The 14,398-nt window shown below is 46.1% G+C and overlaps 2 protein-coding genes and 1 non-coding gene across 9 annotated transcripts; 1 reads left to right on the top strand and 2 right to left on the bottom strand.

Moving 5' to 3' along the window:
- Positions 1 to 2,413: 2,413 nt before the first annotated feature.
- LOC120672167 lies at positions 2,414 to 11,468 on the bottom strand. Of its 7 annotated transcripts, none has more exons than XR_005673977.1 (11): positions 11,275 to 11,468; positions 11,052 to 11,166; positions 9,333 to 10,358; positions 8,683 to 8,714; positions 6,689 to 8,337; positions 6,466 to 6,569; positions 4,992 to 5,773; positions 4,595 to 4,707; positions 3,040 to 3,866; positions 2,818 to 2,932; positions 2,414 to 2,659 (listed from the first exon to the last, which is right to left on the bottom strand). XR_005673977.1 is itself a non-coding variant. In XM_039952458.1 (9 exons), the coding sequence occupies exons 1-9, from the start codon at positions 11,389 to 11,391 to the stop codon at positions 3,578 to 3,580; spliced, it is 4,227 nt and encodes a 1,408-aa protein (XP_039808392.1). In that variant the 5' UTR covers positions 11,392 to 11,468; the 3' UTR covers positions 2,743 to 3,577. The 7 variants fall into 7 exon arrangements, 3 of the variants coding, with proteins under 3 accessions (XP_039808392.1, XP_039808394.1, XP_039808393.1); XR_005673978.1 differs by lacking the exon at positions 8,683 to 8,714 and adding an exon at positions 10,637 to 10,700 and having other exon boundaries at positions 9,313 to 10,358; positions 11,275 to 11,462; XR_005673976.1 differs by having other exon boundaries at positions 2,818 to 3,866.
- A 194-nt stretch (positions 11,469 to 11,662) lies between these two features.
- Positions 11,663 to 11,734, bottom strand: TRNAD-GUC. The gene has a single exon. It is a non-coding gene; the product is annotated as a tRNA-Asp (tRNA).
- Positions 11,735 to 12,023: 289 nt separating this feature from the next.
- LOC120673256 (uncharacterized protein At4g15545-like) lies at positions 12,024 to 14,381 on the top strand. The gene is made up of 9 exons (XM_039954018.1): positions 12,024 to 12,607; positions 12,721 to 12,789; positions 12,898 to 12,951; positions 13,079 to 13,142; positions 13,241 to 13,315; positions 13,437 to 13,682; positions 13,816 to 13,861; positions 13,942 to 14,020; positions 14,119 to 14,381. The coding sequence occupies exons 1-9, from the start codon at positions 12,206 to 12,208 to the stop codon at positions 14,209 to 14,211; spliced, it is 1,128 nt and encodes a 375-aa protein (XP_039809952.1). The 5' UTR covers positions 12,024 to 12,205; the 3' UTR covers positions 14,212 to 14,381.
- Positions 14,382 to 14,398: the final 17 nt, after the last annotated feature.

Here is a 14,398-nt window from a genome sequence, read left to right as displayed (position 1 = left end):
TAGCGTGCACAGTGTTTTTGGTACACTGTGGTGGTACCCAAGTGGACTTAGGGGCCAGGATATTTTTAAAAACTAATTATGTCAACATATAAGCATCCAGGTAGGCCAGACAACATTTGCGTGGCCCTGATTTTGCTGCCCCTTTTCCCCCTGCAGTCTGCAGATAGATGCTAGACCTGGGCCCCGTTTGGTTGCGCGATGTAAAAATTTTGAAAAAGCATCTTTCTATATTTGAAGTACTAAACATAGACTAATTACAAAAATAATTACAGAACTCGTCTGTAAATCGCGAGACGAATCTAATGAGCCTAATTAATCCGTCATTAGAGGTTGTTTACTGTAGCATTACTGTAGCAATTTAGCGCCTGATTACAGCCTAACTAGGTTCATTAGATTCGTCTCGCCATTTACAGATAGCAGTCGCAATGCGTTTTTTATTTTGTCTAGATTTAAGTCTCCATGCAGATGCCGAAAAAAAAATTTGGAATTTTGATTTTTGTAACTAAACACGGGCCTGGCCACCAAACGCGACGCCAGGCACAGTCAAAAGGCGCGCGCCACGTACGCGGCACAGTTGGGTGGCCGCCGGCATCCATCCATCCCATCCATCTTTCCAGGCGGTGCTCGTGCCGATCTCCCCGCGTGCTTATCCGCACGGCAGCCGGCCGGCCGGAGAAAAGGACGGGTTTCGCGTCGCGTCTCCTCGTTTTGGACGCGAGCCTGTGCTCTCCCGTCTCCCTTTTGTCCCGAGCTGGAGGAGCTCGGTCTAGTCGGGTACCGTCCGCCGGGCGTGTCATTTTCCGTGTCAGGTTTTGGTAGACATGAACACGCCGAGTTGGGTGTTCGGCTTCCGGTGGCAGCTCAGCCAGCGCCGTCGTCGGTGGTCGAGTGGAAATGCGGCCAGACGCCCAGACGGAGTGGCCGGTCGGTGTTCTCGTTAGCTGGATCTCCCGCGTGCACGGCGCCGGCCGGTCGCCTCCCGTGGGATCTGCATTTGCTTATACGAGCCTGTGGCGTGGCGTGCGCTGTCGCGCTCCGAGCCCGGCGGCCGCCGGCTTTAGCTGTGCTGCACACCCATTTCGCGACCGGGTGAAGGCGAGGACGATCCGGCCCCGTGGGCCTGCCTGGCCTGATCCGGCACGGAGCCGGACAGCGATGGCCGGAGAGGGACGGCCGCGCGTGCCGCCTCTTCCTGCCTCCCCGCCCTTGCCCGGACCAGGACCGGCCGCGCCAGACTGCCCGCCCGGTCGGGTCTCCGCGCGCGCGCTGCGCTGATCCCCGGGTCGGCAGTGGCACGCGTCCGCGCGGGCGCGGCTTGACGCCGACGCACGTGGGGAGGTCGACCTCAGGGCGCAGGCGCGGGGAGCAGGGCAGGCGGCAGGGGAAAGCGAGGCGGCGCACGGGGTCGCGTGGCCCGACCGGTACCGACTTACCGAGCGCACCCACCACCAGCGCCCGCCACGGCGCACCAGTAGGTAGAATACCACAAGGGGGGGGGGGGGGGGGGGGGGGTCTGACGGTGCAGCGGTCGACGTGCACGTGGGCTGCCCCACGCCCTGCCGGGCGGGGCGGGGATTTCACCGGCGCCCACCGCGTGGTGTTTGGATGGACTGGGGGCCAGGCCGCTTGGGCGGTCGGTTGTTTTCGCCAAGTCATGGCTACGTGGTGTGTGTGGTGTACAGGCACGACGGAATGGAATGTCATGACGCCTACAATGGCCCTGCATTTGCTCGGTTGGGCGCACCGTGGACCAAGCATCCCTGTCCGCCCTTTTACCCGTTGGGACTAGGACTTCCCATGGGAATTGCCGGTTTTCTCTGTGCCAATTCAAGGCGACCCACTGCTCAAAAAAAAAAATTCAAGGCGACCCAGGATCAGGGTTTTAAAAACCGACCGGACCAGCCTAACCGCCGCCCTCCGGTACCGGTTTACCGGACCGGTTAGGCCGGTAACCGGTGGAAACCGGTTGAATTCAAATCCAAATTCAAATTTTCCCGTGCAACCGGTTCCGACCGGTTTACCGGCCGATTTTACCGGTTTACCGGCCGATTTTACCGGTCGGTTTGACCGGTTTGAAATTCAAACGCTCCCGTGCAACCGGTTTACCGGCCGGTTTTACCGGTTTACCGACCGGTTTGACCGGTTTGATCGGTGGGCCTTCATGGGCCGGCCCATTTTTTTCTTTTTCTTTTTTGATTTAACTTTAAATTCCCACAAACTATACTGAATGAATGAATTTTTGAGAAAATTTGACACCATTAGATTCATCACACCTTGAAGTATTTTTAGGAATTTTTTGGGAATTTTTCATTTTTTGAATTCAAATTTAAAATTTGAATTTTGGCCAGTTGGGTACCGGCCGGAACAGGAACCGGACCAATAACCGGTCCGGTTAGGTTAACCTTGCCCAGGATGGACTTTCCAGTTTTTTTTCCCACTAGACTAGAAGAAGCTGAACTGCAGCCATGACTTGCGCGCCTGTGGCCTGTTCAAATTAGCATCCATCGCTCGTTCTTTGTTGCATCCAACTGAAGATGATTCACCAGTACCGGTCCATTCCAGTAGCAACTTTGGAACTACATTAGATCATACAACTTCATTTCTGTGAGACTTTCAGCAAGATCTTATATCAAAACCAGAACTTGAGAATGCAACAAGCCTGCAAAAAAAGTGTAGCCAAATAGGCATACTTGTTGAGAAAAAAATTTGCACAACTATTTAAACAACAGAAGAGAGAGAGGCTAAAATTGGAACTTCAACTCTGCCATTGTGAAGCCACAGATATTACTTGCTTTCATAGATGAGTGCGTACAGTACCTTAATTCTCTAACAAGGGTGGAAAAACGGGCGTGCAGGACAAGGTGGGATCATAAAAATTCGTACCACCTCCTTCAAACCTCAACACGGAAACCTTGCCTACCCTCTCTGCTATCTAAAAAGCAGAACACAACTATTAGTACGTCATAACTGATTCTGGTGGGACCAAGCTATCTGAATCAAAATTTACTTCCTGAAAGAGATCTTCTCAGCTAAACATACCCACAATCTCATCCATCTGCCGATCATGACTCGCAGCCTCTTCGGATCCATCAGATCCTACAGATCCAAACATCACACGGATCATTGCCATTTGGCAATATAAGAGACCACATGCATTAATTGGACCATCTCTTCAAATCCGAAATCCTTGATTCAATGATCTCTGATGTACTCATTAAGTCTGACATCCAACAGTGCAAAAAATCTGCAATCCTGTCTTGACTTCTGTTGAAAACACATTTCTCGGTCCAAACCCAGCATTTGCATGTCCTTTCTCTGAATGCTTCGCTGTTGGGTTTCTTGGCTGCTCTTGCAGATACATTAACATGATGTTGAAAAAAACATGATCTGCAAAATACTTCGGCATGTTCGAAGTTGACACAAACATCATCCTCTATGCATCTGTCAAAGCAAGGGAGTAATCCAAAATGATGTTATGGGACCACGAATACACCTGTGCGGATCATATCAAAATTGCACAAGGCATTCTTCACTGGTCCATGAAACGCCCAGCCATGCTACAGCAATATATAAACTTTCAGCTAAAAAAGGAACGAGCTAAAGATTGATGCTCGTTGCTTAACTGAACAAACCATTCAGAAATCTGTCTCGCTTGCACAACAAAGGGACCTAATAAATGCCTACTTTGAGTGGCAACAGTTTTGTCAAATGACAGTGGAAGGACGCTGAGCAGTGCACCAATGGCAGAAAACTGAACACTTAAACTGCTTGATTTTGTAAAACTTGTCCCTGCTAAAAATGATGATAACTTGTCCCTCAGCTCACTAACTCTACTATGCTCATAACCAACATCATCAATAAAGGACCTGCAAATTGGGAAATACAATATTATCAAAATGTTAAAAGTGTGAATCAAGTAGATCGTACATATTAGGAACAGACAAATACAAGTCAGAACAAAAGATATACTTGGAACTTGCACGAAAATACATAAAAAAGTATAGCCTGAAATCACAACTGTGTGCCCATGTATGTATGTGTGCTTCATTGATCACCACCTCCAAGACCCCAAAAGACAAAAATCTACAGTTATGACAGACCTATTCATTTTACAAAATGTTGGTTTTAGCTTGAATAATGGAAATTTAATAAACCAAATTTTGAGGCATGGGAGAAAATGTAGATCAAAGGATATGCCAAAATACTGCAATTCGACATATATGGAATATTGTCTTTGCCCTACTACTACACGTCTACACTGTACAGTCATGAACCTGTACAGTGGATGACTGGTAGAATTATCAAATATAGTTATCATGTAAAGTCATGTGCAGTATAAGATCATGATTGAATAGTTGTTAGGACTTAGGATTTTGCATTACAGTATTTCATCAGTGATTTATCCCTATACAATTTCTTATAGCCCACCAATCTATCAATTTAATGGCATATTCACCCTAAATGCCATCCACTATAACGGCATGCCACATAAAGCACATGCACATTAAGAATTCTATGAATATCTGTTCACACATAACAAAAACAATAGCATGGAACAATTCGATACAAGAAATATATGGGCAACAGGGCAAACCTTCCGAGTTGGCTGACAAGTACTAACAGAGCAGTTGAATACTCATCGCACATGCACGATTCCAGAATTTCCAGAAGACGGACAACAACATTGTTGTATGTCCATTCGCAGCTCTAAAAATGTGGAGAAAATAATCAGTCAATACCGGAACAGATAATGTGAAATTTAACCATAAAAATCAGAAGAAATTGAGGGCTAGGCATGGATGATGGTAATGTTCAACATGCAAATTCCAAATTGGTTAAAATACAAAACAATAACCTAGCAGCCTGATAAAGTAATCTATGACATCAAAGTTGGCTGCCTGTGGGCCGAAATTGTATGCATGTTTCGGTACTTGGGGACGGAAAAACTATTGAGAACAAAAATTTAGTAAAGGTCACAAAGATGCACATACCATATAAATCCCAAAGAGCTCAAGCAAAGAAATTAGCTCAGTGAAGTAGCATAAGTTGATCCCTGCAGGACCGTTATCACTATCCTCAGCTAGTTTTCCTTGCTTGGATATACTGCAAAGTTCACCGCAGTTGATCTCAAGTTCATATGATCCTGAATGAGAACTGTGCCTTATAGTTTCATTTGAGCAGGCATGGTTATTCCACAGCAGCGAACATATATCCAGCTCATCCAATAGAGAAGAGATAAAACCATCTATGGAAACCGTATCCACATCAAACAGGCAATGGGAACAGGACGGTAATGTTGTTGACTTATATGATCGGATATATGATGACACAAGGCACAGAGAAGTGTCTTTGCTCTCAAGAAGCAGGACAACCAACCGTATAGCTGTCGCGAGAAAGTTGCAACTCTTTGGAAAAAGAAACTTATCACCACATATGGAACCAAAGACATGGAGAGCCAACAGAGTCCACAAAAGATTAGTTTTATCCATCTGAAGAGCTTTGTATGAAACTTCTAAAACAACATCCACTCTCTCCACTTCCACACATATTGAAGCTAACAGAATGCAAGCGGCGATAAATTGATCTATTTTCGCAGGTTTAACTGAAAGCTGTATACCAGTTTTATAATCCTTGCTTGCGTCAAAAACTTTCTGTCCCGTTTTTTCACATACTGTCACTTCTTTTTTCAGGAGAAAATCTTCAATTAAGGAGATAAGAACATCCAGCTGATCCCCTCTCAGAATGGTCCACCTTGTTTCCAAATGAGACTTCACTGTAAGGAAGAAAATGTATTGAAAATTATAACCTCATTGCTAGCATATGATACCAATAAGAAACGAATCAACAAATCATTATAATAACTTTGTGGTGCATATCCTCAATATAGCTTATATGACGAGCTAATTGTAATATGATTGATGTACACAAAAGCACATTGGGTTGTTGTGTAAAAGGCAACCAAAGACAAAATCAAATTCCAGTGTGTGCGATGAAGCAAATCTGAACTTGATAACATCTACGTGATAACAGGCCACTGATAGAATGCTACAACCAGGGTTAACAATTTCGGCGAAATTTCGCCGAAATTTCGGAAAATTTTCCGTTTCCGCTAGTTACCGGGATCCGAAATTTCGGTATTTTTCGGTATATTTCGTTTTCAAATTCAAAATTCAACAAATTTCGACCGAAATTCAACGAAATTCGCCGAAATTTACCGAAATTTCGGAACGGAATTCCGTTTCCGCTAAACACCGGGATTTGACCGGAAAACGAAATGGTTAACCCTGGCTACAACTATATAACAAGAAATAATCAAACAATTTAGTAAAATAACAAGAGAAGAATAATGTAAGCCAAAACAGAAAAAAAGAAGAAATTAACAATTTAGCCAGCAAATAATGGAGAATCTGAGCTAAAAGAGAAAAAACAAGCAATCAACATACACAAGAGTTTCAGATGATATACCACTTAGGGAAAAAGCTGATGAGGCAAAATTTCCATCCACAAAAGTTTCTTCTGTGAATCTAATATCCCACAACAAAAGGGAAAATATGAGGGAAACCTTCTCGCTGCGAAATAAAGCAGAGCATTTAGTTCTAATAATAGATTGCAAATGATAGCAACAATGTTTGCTTGCACCTGCAACAGTGCCTATAAAAGACGAGCTAAACCATGCAAACAAACTTACTCTGTAGATAGCAATGGGTCAGCTGATACTTTTTCAAGCAATGGACCATCAATAAAAGATTCCACAGAATGCTCTTGAGGTTGAGAACCCAGCATCTCCCAATATCTGAATAGGTTGACCATGGTGCTTCTTTTCATTCTTGTAAATCCAACTATGTGCATTTGATTTTTTTCGGATCCATAATAATGCCCAAGCATACTATTTGAGTCCAAATGGCCTTGCTTGGTCACTGTAGTCTCACTTGCCCCAACATTAGCTTGCAGTCCAGGACCCAATGATCTGTCACCAATATGAAGTGAGCCCTTTTTGCTAGGCACCTCCTTGGACAAATGCTGCAATTGCAAAATGGAATCTGAACCACCACAGCCACTTCCTGATAACAATAGTCTGCTTGTATTGTCTAATATCATAGCAGATGATGCTACAGAATTCCCAGCCACATCCTCATGCAAAAGGCTGCCGAAAGAAGCGTTTGTTGGAACACCAACCAAACCAGCACCACAAGAAACATTGGCAGCTGCATTGGATTTATCATTTGCACAAAGCTGTTCAACAAAGTCACTACATTCAATTCTATTTAAGGATGGACCGAGCTGGATACAATTCTGAGCCAATTTCTGAATCCCAGGCTCTTTAACTTCCAATACTTTGGACCTCATGGAATCAGATACAGAGGCAGGACAATTACTGAGAGTTCTATCACCCAAACTACCAGGTTGTGCACATGTAGGCACTTTAGTTCTGCGGGGTTGAATAATGGGCAGGCTTGGTGAAAGAGGTCTCTCCTTTGCCTTTATGTACTTTTCCTCATCTGCATCATCATCAAAATCGAGTAACTTCAAGCAGTTTTCCCTGATCATTTCCTCAAAGGAGAGCAACGAAGCGAACTTGCTACCAGCACAGCCATTTCCTTCACCAGGATTGCCACCAGGAGAAGACACTTTAGAAGGTAAGCTGAAGGGAGGAGCTTTATCGGAGACAGCAAGATATTTTCTCCTATGATTTTCCATATCACCTTCAGTCACACACAGCACATTGTTATTTCCTTGCTGCAGACCTGAAGGATCATCCTCAAATGCTAAAACATCAGTTGAAGTGGCAGCATGGGCCTTCGATTTCAAATGCAGCAAATCATGTTTAGAGGGGAGACAAGCAGGTTCTAGAGGCTTTTTGGTCCTTTTTCTCTTCCTACCACCACCAAGTGTTTTATCTGTAACTTCTGTACAACCAGACAAGGGCAACTTCAATGCTTCTAGAGGCAATGTTCTATCATTACTATCTTTAGGACACCGCTCGGGAACAGAAGAATTCTGGTTTTTTCTGATATCTGTTGACGAGGACACAAATAGTCTATCCTTACCCTGTGAGCCCATTAACTTTTCATCAGATATGGATGTGGGACATGAAGACCTGTGGTGACTTTTTGACTTTGTTCTGTGAGAGCTACCAAGAGGAGGCCGTAATTCAGAACTAGTACCTGAGATTGGTCGTGTGCAGCTTTCTCTGGGTAACTGATACGAAGTGTATTCCCTTGGGATAGAAGAGCCGAATGGAACCATCCCAGCCTGCAACCCAAAATACGGGGCAGGAACTGAATCATTTGGAAGCAACTTTTGTTCAAAGCCATGTATCTCCGGATGCTGCTTCAACTGCAAGCATGAGACAGTGCCCGAAACCACATCAGCTTATATAGATTGGAGAGAAAAACAGTATAAATTAAACATCAACATATGATGACTGATAAGTTTGAGCACAAAGCATTACATTCGCAGATAACATAAAGGCAAAAAAAAAAAGAACAACTTTGGCATGTGAAGTCATCCGTGACCTAAGGCTCTAATTAAGAATGATTCACCTGATAAATCAGCCACAACATTGAATAATCCCCACCATTTCACAAAATTTGACGTTCTCTTGATTCCATATTTTTCTAGCTTTATTTTTCACATGTAGTAATCAGGAAAAAAAAAACTCCCAGAAATGGTGATGCTCACATGTGATAGTGTGGAAATGAGAAGATTCCCGCCTTTTTAACAGATGTACCGAAAACAGTAGACAATATGCCATCAGTATGAAATGACTGCAACAAAATTTTATCATGTAACTGAACGAAAATAAGGTGATGATTGTATCCTCCTGTCTACAAATACATGCATCTACACAGCTAACATTTTGGAGTTGAGCATTAATATATGTTTACTGTTGGGCATTAATATACAAAATTTCTACAAATACCTGTCTACAACATTTTTGGAGTTGAGCATTAATATACAAAATTACTGAACAAGAAGCCAAATAGGTTGCAATCAAAAATAGTTTCACGCAATAAGATTTTCACAGTTTCTCTCTAACTGGCATTCTGGAATTAGATGGTTTTTTTAATATTGTAGATCACCCCGAGCATAACATGTACTCAAGGTAACCATCGGGAGCTCATATGAGAGTTGATTTAATTGTCCGAACTTGCACACCAAATTACCTTAGGATGAAGAAATATTCATTTCTTCTATATAAGAACTATCATTGTCTATTGCCAAAAATTATTAAGCATGTTCCAATTTTTATCAAAATTACCTTAGCAAACATGGACGGAGACAATAATAAGTAGCATGCAGGATACAGACCTCTGTTAAGACATGAATACCTTCAACACCACCAGCTAGGTGGTCATCGAGAATGTTAAATCGGCCGAGCAGTTGCAGCCAGTCTTGTTTTAAACGCTGAAGCTCTCTTCTTGTCAAAGCATTTTTTGCTTTATCTAGCTTTGACACATTCTTCATGTGCTTTAATTGCTCTTTCTTCAGCTTAAGCTTCTCTTTGAGAAATTTTACATTTGCACTCTCAGAAGCTCTATCAACATGTTTACGCCCATACTTGCCAGAAGGAATTGCATCTCTAACAGCACAAAGTTCATTTGTCTTTCTTTGTAAATATTCACTCTGTTTCCTCTCCTCTTCCAATTTCTGAAACAGATGGTCTGCTCGCTTTTTCCCTTCTATTGAATTCTTCGTTTCAACTTGAATGCTAGTTCGCAAATGTTCATTGAGTTTCTTCTGCTCCTCTAACTTTGCAAACAAATTGTCAGCACGGAACTTCTCTTCCGATACTTTCTTCCTCTCAACTTCAATTAGTGCTTTGTTCTTTTCAGCTAATGATTTCTCTGAATCAGCAAGTTTCTTTTCTCTGGTTACCTTCTGCTTCTCCATTTCAGCCCTTTTAAGCGCCTCCTCTGTTCTCTGAATCTGAGCAGCCAATTGGGCTCTGACTTCATTTGCTTCACTCCTCAACCTTTCACATGATGCTCTCCAATCATTGGCAACTTTCCTTTCCGTATCAGCAACTCTTCTATACTCTTCAGACTTCTGTGTTTCTGACTTCAATATCTTTTGCATTTCCAGATCCTTGCTCTTCTCTTCTTCGGTTTTTTTCTTTTCAGAAGCAATCTTCTTCCTTTCTTCTCCAAAAATCTGTTTGAGCTTTCTATTTTCTTCCTCCAGTTCAGAGATACGTGAAAGTTCATTATCATGTTTGCAGATATTTTGTGTTTGCTGGAGACTTGAGTTCTGCGTCTTTAATTCAATTATCTCCTTTTCTAGTAGATCTCTGGCATCAGACTCAGTTGCCCTAGCTGCTTCAGCTGAATCACCTCGTAGGCGCTCCTCCTTGCAAACTGTTCGTCACAAAAGAAAAACAGATATACTAAGCATTAAAGCATAAAACACATAAAAAATGGTTTCAAGATGTGTACATGCTACACATAACCGTGCATCAAGACAAGAACTACATATGCTTTGGTCAGGTGACATCAATTCAAGTAATCAAGTCTTTTAAAGTGCACTACGGTAAGGGAAAAGCTGGTGGCTGATTGATGCTAATGACTAAAAGATGCATTGAAGATAAACCAAACATGATGTTAATGAATAAGCATCAAAGAGAAATCAGACATACTTTGAAAGATTCATCTTCTCTGGGCACCTTCTGTTAAAATTCCTGCTAGCATGCTACTAACATGCTACGAAAATTAGAATTTAGAGCATTAGATACTTGAAAGCAGTAGTTTTTTTATAAGAAAAAAGTTTACTTCATTTGGACGCAGCCTAGGAATGAAAAAAGAAAACTACTTGCCTTTCAGCACAGATATAACAATCAATAGTTTCACTACACAAAATGGTGGTTCAGAATTGCTGGAATATAATGCCTACAGTCCGAACATGTGAATTACCTCTACATACTTTAGGTGATCTTTTTTTCTATTTGTAACCAGGATCGTAATTCGTAATGCAGAAAAAAGAAAACAAAGAAAGCACACACTGGGACGAGAAATCAGGAAACGCTATAGGACGTGTGGTAGCCAAATAGGTACCTTTGCTGAGCTCCGAGTTATCCTTCTGCAGCTTCTCGTTCTCGGCCTGCAGGAGCTTCACCGCCTCCCGCAGCGCCGTCCGGCTCGTCTCCAGCTTCTGGCACTTCTTCCATAGCTGCCGTACACGACCCCGAAAAAGAATCACCACAAGGAAAAACGAAGGGACGCGAGAACGAAACAGGATGCGGCATGAGGATTAGGGGGTGGAAAGAGGGCCGATTACCTTTGCGCAGCACGGATTGGGGCCGCCGGCGCCGGGGACGGCGGCGGCGGTGGAGGAAGTGGAGGCCGCGGGCGGGGCATTCCGCGAGGAGGCCGGCTCCGGCGGCTCCGCCGCCATGGTGCCGCGGCGAGATTCCGATGGAGGGGAGGGGTTTAGGGTTCGAGCGGAGCGGTGCGGTGCGGGAGCGCAGAGAGGGCCAGAGGCGGTGGAGCCTGAAGGTAGCCTAGCCGTTGGACCGACCTCATGCTGGGCCGACTTCGAGCCCACGTCGAACCGGGCTGACGACGCCGAAATCTGTTTGGATGCGCATGCGCGCCCCCAGCCCAAACAACAAGGCCGAGAAAGGAAACAAAAGCAAAAAGGTAAAAGTAAACAACAACAAAACGGTCGCCGTTGCCGGGGATCGAACCCGGGTCGCCCGCGTGACAGGCGGGAATACTCACCACTATACTACAACGACAAAGTTGCCACACGAAACCTGTGAGGCTATTTGGCCTTGAAATATAGCCATCGTCGTTTTTTGCTTGACCCAAAGCGTCCAGCGAATACGGCTTCTCGATCACTCGCCATCTGCCGCCACCAAGCCACCGGCGACCACGAGCCATGACTGATAGTGATGGCGCGCCAAGTGGTCAGCGAAGAACAAACACGTGCGACGCCTTGTCCGAAGCGCTTGCCCGGAGGCACCGGCACAGCATTCCACCAGCACTGGGATTTGTTAAATCGGAGCCCCCCGGCCAGCAATCGCCTCGTCGTCCCGTCCACAGAAGGTGGCCGAAGCCGAAGACGGAGAACAAAAAACGAGCCCAAACTCCTGTACGTGCGGGGGCGCGTATTCAAACGCACGCAAAGCCACCCCGCCACTCGTCGCGCCACCACCCATAGTCCCCACCTCGCGCCACCGTCCGCGCCCCGAGCTCCCCCCTCCCGGATGATAAACCGCGGCGCCCCGCTTCGGATCTCGCCACTGTCACCACGACCGCCACTCCCACGCCCTCCGCCACCGATGACGCAGACCCCGACGCCCGCGGCCACCGCCACCGCCGCGGAGGCGCCGGGGCGCGAGCCCGAGCCCGCGCCCGCGGCGGGGCTGCCGGACGCCATCGCCGCCTTGCTGCCGCCGGACCCGTACGAGCAGCTGGAGGTGGCCCGCAAGATCACGGCCGTGGCTGTGACGGCCCGGGCCTCCCGCCTGGAGCTCGAGGCCGCGCGCCTCCGCCAGAGTCTGTCCGACAGGGACCGCGTCGCCGCAGAGCTCGCCGACAGGGTCGCAAGGCTCGAGCTGGCGCTCCAGGACGCCGAAGCGCGCCTCCGCGCCGCACTCGACGACAACGTGAGACCAGATCACCTCGCCGCTTTCTTGCTGCTTTGAATTTCTTTGTTTTTCCCCCCTTTCCTCTGGTGTGGTTTCCTGTCTTACTGAGCCGGTTGATTTCGTCCGCGAAGGCCAAGCTGGCCATGGAGAGGGACTCGCTCGCGCAGACGTCCAAGAAGCTGGCCAGGGACCTCGCCAAGGTGACTGCATTTTGCTTGTGACCTGATGATCAAGATCACAGCACCTGCACGCAAACGGCACAATGGCACATCCCTCGCTTGAGCTTACCGCTATAACTGAACTTGCAGCTGGAAACCTTCAAGAGACGTCTGATGCAATCGCTGGGCGACGTACATTCACCAGTGAGTTCATCACCCTCTCTGCATTCCTGTCATTGGTCCGTGCTAAGCAGTAAGGCAAATCAAGATCACCGCTGATGTCCTCAAAGTAGAAACTAGAAAGTACTCATGCTTCGTGTTCCCTAAACAGATTCAGGAAACTGTAGACATAAGAACCTGCGAACAATCTGTGGCGAATGCGAATTCTTGGAAAGGTATTCTTTTTTTTTTCTTTCGCTTGCACAATGTCTCTTGCACTCCGTTCGATATGCTGTTCATGGGAAATGATTTCGTATCCGTGTCGTTTCTGAAGATGGACCAGCGAATAGCCATCCTGCATCCTCTCGATCGGACGGATCCACTGAAGCAGAGAGCGTAAATCAGGAAGGTACGATCAGTGTCAGTGACACAGCTTCATAATTTTGCAAGTATCAAAGTGACCACAACTTTCAGTAGCTTCTGATGCTCGTGTGTCCCTGCTCGGTCTGTCTGTGTCCTGCTCTCAACAGTGACGAGGCCGTTTGAGCAGAAGCTGACCATCACGCACATGACCCCGCGCCTCACGTCTGATTCTGCGCGGAAGCTGAGGACCGCTGCCCCTTCACCGAGAAGGTACTCCACGGCGGTGTCACCTAAACTGACGTCCGGCGCCACCTCGCCGCGATTGGGAGGCCACATGGCGATGTCGCCATGGCTGGCGTCCAGCAAGAGGTCCTCTCCGGCCAACTCGCCCCCTCGTGGGCATTCTATCTCAGGTACTGCTGAACTGCTAATCAGGCAATACAAGCATCCAGCATTCAGATCCCTTTGTTTAAGTTCTCACTAGTCCTGGCTTGATGCAACTCTTTCCCTGACATTTTTTTTCTCTCTCCCAACAATCCGCTCCAGGACGCACTACTAGAGTAGACGGCAAACAGTTCTTTCGTCATGCAAGGTATGCCCCATGATTGCCCTGTTATGCTTAACTAATCAAGTTCTTCACGGAAGGTCGTGTAACTTGGTTTCCCATTGCAGGAATCGCCTCTCCTACGAACAATTTGCGTCTTTTCTCGCCAATATCAAGGAGCTCAATGCCCAAAGGCAATCTCGAGAGGTTGGAACAAGTTCCGGTTTTCCAGATGATTTTCGCAGAACATAAGATACTGAATTGTTGCTTACGTTCGCGTTATCACGTATATTGCTGCGCTGCAGGAAACCCTGAGAAAGGCGGATGAGATCTTCGGTGCAGAAAACAAGGACCTCTTCATATCATTACAAGGGCTGCTTAGCCGCAGCTTGTCGTAGCAAGAGCTTGCTTGGCAATCCTCTCTATTTCTACTCAGTTCAGTTGTCACGGTTGCTCAGGATTCATGAACAGGGCGTCATGCATATGGTAGGGTACATCTTACACGTTGCATAGAATAAACAATGTGGACCACCATACTAAGAAGTGCTGATCAGAGCCATGTAGTAAAGCTTCTTTCTGTCCAGA

The sequence above is a fragment of the Panicum virgatum genome, chromosome 5N (genome assembly GCF_016808335.1).
Source record: "Panicum virgatum strain AP13 chromosome 5N, P.virgatum_v5, whole genome shotgun sequence".
NCBI lineage: Eukaryota > Viridiplantae > Streptophyta > Magnoliopsida > Poales > Poaceae > Panicum > Panicum virgatum.
This window is presented reverse-complemented; position numbering and strand designations above follow the sequence as displayed.

Excerpts from the sequence above, each read along its gene's own strand:
- LOC120672167 (XM_039952458.1), bottom strand. The coding sequence starts at position 11,391 with ATGGCGGCGGAGCCGCCGGAGCCGGCCTCCTCGCGGAATGCCCCGCCC. Across the intron at positions 11,167-11,274 it reads CCAATCCGTGCTGCGCAAAG|CTATGGAAGAAGTGCCAGAA; the intron begins GTAATCGGCCCT and ends CGTGTACGGCAG. Across the intron at positions 5,774-6,465 it reads ATCAGCTTTTTCCCTAAGTG|TGAAGTCTCATTTGGAAACA; the intron begins GTATATCATCTG and ends TCTTCCTTACAG.
- LOC120673256 (XM_039954018.1), top strand. The coding sequence starts at position 12,206 with ATGATAAACCGCGGCGCCCCGCTTCGGATCTCGCCACTGTCACCACGA. Across the intron at positions 12,608-12,720 it reads GCGCCGCACTCGACGACAAC|GCCAAGCTGGCCATGGAGAG; the intron begins GTGAGACCAGAT and ends TCGTCCGCGAAG. Across the intron at positions 13,862-13,941 it reads CAGTTCTTTCGTCATGCAAG|GAATCGCCTCTCCTACGAAC; the intron begins GTATGCCCCATG and ends TTCCCATTGCAG.